Raw genomic sequence first — 8,178 nt, 5'->3', positions numbered from 1 at the left:
CCACTTTTATTTATACATTATTGCGTGCGCTATCTATTTTTAGACTTAATGTTCGACTTCCACATAGGGCGCCGCTACACCAATCCAACATTACCACTTGTGTCATTTGACTCGACTTCATCAATCAGACGGCACAACACGACCGTACACAAAGCCTTCGCGAGTCAATCAAAGGAACTCATTTTGGGTATCATCATCCAATGTTATGGCACAGCCAGCCAAAGTCTGTGTCTCTCACCTACAAAAACACTTTTTGATCTGTAGGAATTCCATTGGGACATCTTACAGGCATTTGTGCTGTGATGAATGCAAAATCGAGCTGACGAAAGCCATGTATAAATGCAAATTAATCTGCAAAGCACTTCCTCATATGGGCTGTCCTATCTTACTGATGTGGAAACGCATTGATAAAATCATAAACCAGTCAAATATTTAATCAGGAAACGAGCCTAAAATTAATACTGAGGGATTTTTTTTTTTTCTGCACACATCCTTTTTAAGCCTATCCCAGCTGACTTTGGGTGAACGGGACGCCAGCCAATTGCAAGGCACATAGAGACAAACAACTATTCACACTTACATCCACACCTACAGACAATTTAGTGATTTCAATTGACCTACCATGCATGTTTTTGGACTGTGGGAGAAAGCCAGTGTACTCAGAGAAAACCCACCCAGATAAAGGAAGAACATGCAAACTCCACACAGGAAGCCTCACGACCACTGAACTGTGAGGCAGCTGGCAGTGCCTACCAGTTGTGCCAACCATGCTACCACGTAGCCAACCTGTCAAAAAATAAAATAAAATAAAATAAAATAAAATAAGTATATATATATATATATATATATATATATATATATATATATATATATATATATATATGTACTGTGTGTGTGTGTATATATATATATATGTGTAATATAATAATATAATATCGAAATGGTACATTTCATTTTCCTTTTCACAATTGTGGTTGAAAACGATGTTTTGTTTATGTGCCATAAATTATTTTTTGATCCTACTAAAGGTCAACATTGCATAAAAAAAATAATACAATTAATCCCCAAAACACAGAAATTTGGGAAAATCGTCTTAATTAATGTAAAAAATGTGTGCATATCCGATCTGCAACTACAGGAAATGTTTGATTGAGGTTATTGCTGCAAACGATGGTCAACCAGTCATTAAATTCAAGAGTTCACTTACTTTTTCCTCAGTCTTGTCACTGTTTACATGTAATGCTCTATAAAAATATGAAAACATATAATTGTTTGTGTGGTATTAGTTTAAGCAGACTTAGAGGAAGATCAGACCACATTTTATGACCAATTTATGCAGAAATGTAGAAAATTCCAAAGGGCTCACAGACTTTTTCCTTCCATTGTACATTTCCCGTCTTTCTCTTTCTCCATCTCCCCATCTCAGCCACACTTTCCGACATCGCAGCAGTCCAGCAGGCAAAGAGACCACATCAGAGGACAGGCCATTCTTGCCACCTGAAGCCCTTCAACATTAAAGAGATGCTGCACCTGGACATGGCTATGCTTTGCTTGTTCAACGGTGTCAAAGTCTTTCCTGGAACTCACATTCTGCCCCTTCGATTACATTAAAGATATGGCACAGCACCACCGAGAGGTAAAAACTCACACTCACTCAGTCACTGAACAATTTACTCCCCCTTGTTGGTCAATTTACGTGCAACAGACCATACTACCTTAAAACTACATCGGAATCAGAATCATCTTTATTTGCCAAGTATGTAAAAAAAAAAACACACAAGGAATTTGTCTCCGGTAGTTGGAGCCGCTCTGGTACGACAACAGACATTCAATTGACAGAGAACACTTTGAGACATAAAGACGTTGACAAAAAAAAAACAGCCACTGAGCAATAAATGGTTGCTAGTTATCTGGTAATGCCGGTACATTTTTCATTATTTATTTATTTTTTTACAATTGTGCAAAAGATGCAGAGTCCTCTAGCACTTAGAATGACTAATATTGCAATAGTCCGGTGCAATGACCATTGTGCAAAGGGCGCCGAGACTTCAAGGAGTGTATGCGGTTTAAAGTGAAGAGTAGCGTGATAATCTGGGACAATGTTGATTGTGCAAATGTTGCAGATACTCCTCAATCAGTGTGCAAATGGAGCAGATGCTACTCTGGCATGAGTGGCCAGAATTGGTCAACAACAGATATGCAAAAAGTGCAGCGTGGCGAGACTACTACAGTGAGTGCACGAGTAATACATAATTGGCCCCACAGAAATGTGACAACGAACTCAAGTCAAAACAATTGCCAGCATGTTGCAATAAAATTGTAGGTTAGGTGTTTAAGAAGTTGATTGCAAGAGGGAAGAAGCTGTTGGAATGTCTGCTAGTTCTAGTTTGCATTGATCGGTAGCGCCTACCTGAGGGAAGGAGCTGGAAGAGCTGGGGACCGGGATGCGGAGGGTCCGAGAGGATTTTGCACGCTCTTGTCTTAGTTCTGGCAGCGTGCAGTTATGTGCAATACTTATGTAACCACGTCAGATCACATCCAGTTCATTGTGTATATATGTTTCTGACATTGTCCATCCATCCATTCTCAACACCGCTTATCCTGTTCAGCGTCGCAGGGCACTGGAGCCTATCCCAGCTGACTTCGGGCGAAAGGCAGACCACACCCTGAACTGGTCGCCAGTCAGTCGCAGGGCACATATAGACGCGGATAACCATTTGCACTCATATTCACACTGTCACTGAACCCATAAATGTTTGTAGGAGTGTACTTGTAATACATATGTTGTTTTGTACTGTTCCTACAATGTTCAAAAGTTAATTGTTCAAGAGAAATTACAGGATTTTGTGAAAACATCAAAAGTGCCAGTGGGAAAAGTATTTGAACCCTTGGAGTCAAATAGCCCTCTGTTTGAGCTGTCATAAAGTGTCGGTCGGGTAAGTGGATTGTAGGGAAAACAATATTATAATAATATTATATCATCAAACTCAGGAAATAGAATGTTCTCAAATTCACACATTTTAGTTGATGATAAATACACAATATTCTAAATTAAATATTTGCAGTACATGGATGTGGGTACTTTTGCCTGGGTTTGCCTTGCCCCCAAATGACTAACTATGCCCCTTGTTCAGTCACGTTATCATCACCGAAGAAGATAAACACACAAAGCCAAAGGGCTTATTTCCATTGTTGTCCTCAGTACATAAAAATACCATAAAATATAGCAGACGTCTGTTTAAAATGCTTATTGCGGATTAACGCTCACCACGTGAACGGAATGTCCAGCTTTGCACTCTTTCTGGGGAGAAATATTTGGAACCCTATCAAGGGTTATTAACAAATTATTCAAATATAATTCATAATAATTATAATAAATCAACAAACTGCATTGTTTGGTGTCCCACCTCCCACTGAAGCATTTTTTTACAGAATGAATGAATGACCACTGCTACGGAACACTGGCACCTCCAAATTATAAACTTTTTGACAGACATTTTTAATTTAGGGAATGCGTATAGGCTATATATACAAACAAGTTTCTTTTCACATTACATATTTATTAGTTGTTAATCCATGAGTATAAATTGTGACTAAATAGCGTTACAAGTACATAAAGTGTATATTTGATAATACTCGTGTACTAAATTATATTTTCAAACTGCTGATCGATCGTCAAGGGGGGGGACGGCGATCGATGCCCACCAAATGCCTATTTTGACACCCCCCCCACACAGTGTGTCTGCGCCCCACCCAATTTCATTATAGCAAAGGATGACACCACAATGTAAATTTCAGTTTATTCAATGGAAAGGACCTTTGGGTAAGAACAGTAATTCCCATAGTACACACATGACATAAATTATTGAGGCAAATTAAAAAAGGTGTGGGGGAAAAAATGAATCCTTGTTACCCAGAGGCACACTGAGCAGGATGCAGAAGAAGCAGTGAAGACTGGGGATTGGTGTCACTGTGAGCAGTTTCATTTATCCTGTACATGAAATTCTAAATGATAGTACAAAAAGGCAATACAAAATACAAAAACGGTAAAACTGCCCTCAAATTATCCATAAATATTCATGATGCACATTGGTTTGACAAAACAATGACTTCTGTAAACATTTTCCACGTGTGCATTACTATTAAAAAAAAAAAAGAAAACGGAAAAAAAAAAAAAAACAGCAGTCGCATAGTTATCTGAAAGGGTCTCATGGTAAAGACTAAAAAGTAACCCCAGGTTAAAAATATGCCACTTGTTTTTTTTTTGCCATCACTGTGGAATTATTTTTCACCAACTGACCTGTTTCTCCACAGACGGACAGTGAAGTTTTGGTGGGAAAGGTGGAAATTGTCAACGTTTTTGTAGACACAAACAGCTACAGAATGTGACGAGCTTTGACATTAGGTGTTAAATGACAGCAGCCTTGTCATATATGATAAGTTGGGAGGGGGGACGGGATAAAGACAAGCTCAAAAATGTTAAAACAAGGTCCATTGTGTCTCCGGTCACTGGTTCTGACTAAAGCGTTCCTTCAACTTTTATGCTTCATAGAACCGGCCAAGGATTTTCAGCAGTTGTATTCCAGTAGAAACGTTACGTAAGGCAACCTGAACTCATAGGAGCTACAGTGGCACTGTGGCGCTCACATCCTGTCAGATCTCATGCACACAAGCATTGTTCTTTTCCCGTCACTTGGAACTCAACTGCTGACTCTGTAAATCTAATTCACAGTTTTACCCTTATCCCTACACATTGTCTGGAAAGGAACGATCCACCAGTTGGTTAATACAAATTTTTGTCCATTTAGTCGCGATGGTGGATCGTCCCTGTATTCACGTGCAGCAATCAAATAGAAAATATACAGTGTATGAGAAGTCTGAGCTATTGGAGAGATTGGGCAACTTTGGACCAATGCCACTTGCTTGGGCGGTATGCTTGGAAACTGTTGGAGCTGATAATCCTGTACCCTGTCGTTATCACCAAAGTCCTTCAAAGTATATCGTAGAAGGCATACAAGTGTTTTGTGAGCCATTGAGTGGAAAGAGGAGCTTGTGTCACCTGAACTGAAAATGGCAACAAAGCGTTGGATCAATTAGAGGCGTGTGTGCGTGTGTGTGTGTGTGTGCGTGCGGTTACTCCTCAGTTGTGCACATGCTCAGTGCTCACTGCACTGACCTTGTGCACGCATACAAGATGTGAGGTTGCTCAAGGACACACAAAGTTGTAGACATTCCAGAAAGGTCAAGGGGAGGAGACAGGTGTGCCCCAAAAGGTTGGAGACTCAATGGATTTTCGGTCAGAATATAGATTACTAGCACGCGCACGCCCGCCCACAAAATGCAACATCCCGCGCACCACTGGCTATTCATGATGACAGATGTTTGGCGGCCTAGTTGTGTAAGAGCGAGCAAGCATCTTCATTGTCACAGTAGTCATCTGTTGTTCGCTGCGTAGCTGTCCTGGCATCTCTACTACCAGCTCATGAGGGACGTGCGTCCCAGTGTCATGAAGTACACCTGGCTGGCACCTCCAGCCCGCACAGAGGCAAAGAAGACCTGCAGGACAAAGGGGACAATATGTTCTTTTCTGTCGAGTCATGATGAAATGCAGGACGTACCTTGTCATTCCTCTCACACAAGAACTTGAGTCTCTGGGCTCTCTTGTGCATAAAGACACCGTCCAAGTGGCCAGTCTCCACTGAGCGGATCTCTATGGCCTTTTCACCCCAGCCCATAATCTGGTTCGACCTAATGTAGGCTACACACAGGGAGACACAGACAGGATTTAACAACTACATGTCACTGATGTCTCTGGCTCTGGATTAACACTGCACTTCCAAGTGCCCAATTACAATTTGATGCCCAATGCCATTTCAAATGACACATTTCAGATATGATTGCATTTATATTTATGGAGCACATGAAACAACCCACATGTGATGAGGCCTAAAGTGACAACACAAGGCAGTGATTACACAGAAGTCAACCATAATTAATACAAATATCAAATGTTCCATGTTTAGTGGGCTTCAGCTGACTCACCCACCACCCACACCTAATTGATGTCATTGAGGGTAACTCCCCTGGCTGTCATTGGTAATTGTTTTATTTTGTAAATTATCACCATACCCCTAAAATGCATCATATTTAGACCACGTTTTTGTCATTGCTTTTGCTGGAATTTCGATTGTGCAGGTGTTTTTCAAATGTATATGTGTTTTTTGGGCAGGCGTAGTTCTTTCGTAATCTGTGCATTTCAATGACTGCCTGATCTGACTCTGGTCTGTGCATTTATGCTGCACCAGCATTGGCAGATACCCAATACGTATCAGATTTTTATACACATTTGGAAGAGGCCTGATTCCGATCCGAAGATTTCTGATTCCGTTCTCTTGACACTGCTAGTGTGAATCCAGCCTCATCCATTTTAATCCACTTACCCACTGAAGTCGGCATTTCCCCCCACTGGAGCACAACGTCCTTGGTGATGCGCCCGTATGTGTTAACGTAGACACCCTCGTCCTCGTAGCAGACAAGCAGCTCTATTCCATCCGTATTGGGCAAGATGATGATGGCATGGCACTGAATGCTGGTCTGGATCTGAAGGTGAATGAGGGACCATTAAGGGAGGGCACGTCAGACAGTGAAGGGGATGCTGAGCCAGGCATTTACGTGAGTGGGTAGGTAGATGTCGTAGACTGCGCCTGAGTCCACATCCACAGCGTGGAAGCCTGAGCAGGAGCCATAGATGATCTTTAACCTCTGACCTTCCTCTACAGTCAGGTCCACCAGCAGAGGCTTGTGCACCAAGTCACCAAATGACTGAAAGCAAGCGAAGATCATGTTATTACTCGGGCATCAAACATGGAAGAAAATAAACATCTGACTGGCTCGGCCTGCTCACCTTGAAGGCCATGAACTTGTGGTATGGTTTAGGAGCCCAAGCGTAAACCTCAACCGCGTTCTTTAAGGCCAGCACCAAGAATTTAATCCTCTCGTATTTTACTGGAACACAGTATCATTCAATTACAATGAGAATATTACTCTCAGCCTGTCTCGCTTATCACTGACTCAGCCCACGTACCGACTTTGTAGTGGACGCAGCCTTCCAGGTCGCCCACATTAACCCAACCCTGCTTCTTCTCCACCTCTGGGTCATTATGCAGAATCTTGTTTCGCAACCACGACAGGTAATAAACTCGCAGCTTGTTCTTTTTGCCTGAAAGTAGACAACACATTCCTCAAGTCAACCATCTGTCAACCCTTCATCAATAACATACAGTAGTTGAGTGCTGGTACCTGAAATGGTAACCAGAACATTGAGTCCCTCAAGGACATCCATTTGCTGGATACGCCGCCGGTTGATCAGTGGGTAGACCTTCCCCTGACCGCTGCGGTCAAGCAGCATCAGACCGCTCTCAGTCCCCACCAGCAGGTTGACCCCTGTAGTCACAAGCATGGCTTAGCGACTTGATAGGGTGCTGTGACCTCACAGTACAAACACCTACCCCAGAGAGCAGCGCACAGGATCTCTGAGTTGAACCTCTTCTTGTATTTGCGGATCTCTGGCGTGTCACTAGGTGGGCGCGTGTTGACAGGGTTGACATTGACCACCGAGCCTTTGCGGGACGGGTCAGATTTCAGCGGGTCTGCCAGACGTACGTCTTGCCCGAACCCAGCTGCAGGAAGATGGCGTAAGACTTTATGTTCAAACTATTCAACAATCGCAAACAGAATAACGTACCCTGCACTTAACCTTTCACCTACCAATGTTGTTGAGTGAGCTTCCGCTGGATGGGGAAATCTGGAGCAGGCGAGGGTCAATGAAGGGAGTGAAGGAGGACGACGACTTGTGTTTGGACATGGAATTGCTCTCTGACTGGCTCTGTCCAAGACAGCAAAACAAGGAGTTAACATAACATTTCTTCCTTTGTTGCAGTTTAAGATGGTGCTGCAATGCATGTAAATACCATATAAATAAGAAGTATTTGTCCCCTTCTCAAATTCTTATTTTTTTGCAGTTTCCCTACTTTAATGTTTAAGATCCAAACAAATCTAAGTATGAAAGATAACCCAAGTAGACAAAAAACAGGTTTTAAATGATTTTATGTATTAACAAAAAAAAAAAAAACTATTCAAAGCTTCTTGGCCCTGTGTGAAAAAAGTAATTGCCCCTCT

At 42.1% G+C, this 8,178-nt stretch overlaps 1 protein-coding gene across 6 annotated transcripts in view; it reads right to left on the bottom strand.

The window, feature by feature from the left end:
- Positions 1–4,233: 4,233 nt before the first annotated feature.
- The window catches only part of LOC133410816 (mitogen-activated protein kinase kinase kinase kinase 4-like), a 50,267-nt gene continuing 46,322 nt past the window's right edge, over positions 4,234–8,178 (bottom strand). For 5 of the 6 annotated variants that reach the window (XM_061692363.1, XM_061692372.1, XM_061692407.1 and 2 more), the window contains 9 exons: positions 7,768–7,885; positions 7,509–7,679; positions 7,300–7,443; positions 7,085–7,219; positions 6,905–7,005; positions 6,673–6,822; positions 6,441–6,600; positions 5,619–5,758; positions 4,234–5,556 (listed from right to left, as the gene is read on the bottom strand). In XM_061692363.1, the coding sequence (XP_061548347.1) occupies positions 5,473–5,556; positions 5,619–5,758; positions 6,441–6,600; positions 6,673–6,822; positions 6,905–7,005; positions 7,085–7,219; positions 7,300–7,443; positions 7,509–7,679; positions 7,768–7,885 (1,203 nt within the window). In that variant the 3' untranslated portion in view covers positions 4,234–5,472. Of the gene's footprint in view, positions 5,557–5,618; positions 5,759–6,440; positions 6,601–6,672; positions 6,823–6,904; positions 7,006–7,084; positions 7,220–7,299; positions 7,444–7,508; positions 7,680–7,767; positions 7,886–8,178 lie in introns of those variants that run through there. The other variant, XR_009769584.1, reaches the window with a different exon arrangement.

The sequence above is a fragment of the Phycodurus eques genome, chromosome 1 (genome assembly GCF_024500275.1).
Source record: "Phycodurus eques isolate BA_2022a chromosome 1, UOR_Pequ_1.1, whole genome shotgun sequence".
NCBI classification, from domain to species: Eukaryota; Metazoa; Chordata; class Actinopteri; order Syngnathiformes; family Syngnathidae; genus Phycodurus; species Phycodurus eques.
The sequence above is the reverse complement of the archived record's forward strand: the minus strand, read 5'-3'. Positions and strand labels throughout refer to the sequence as shown.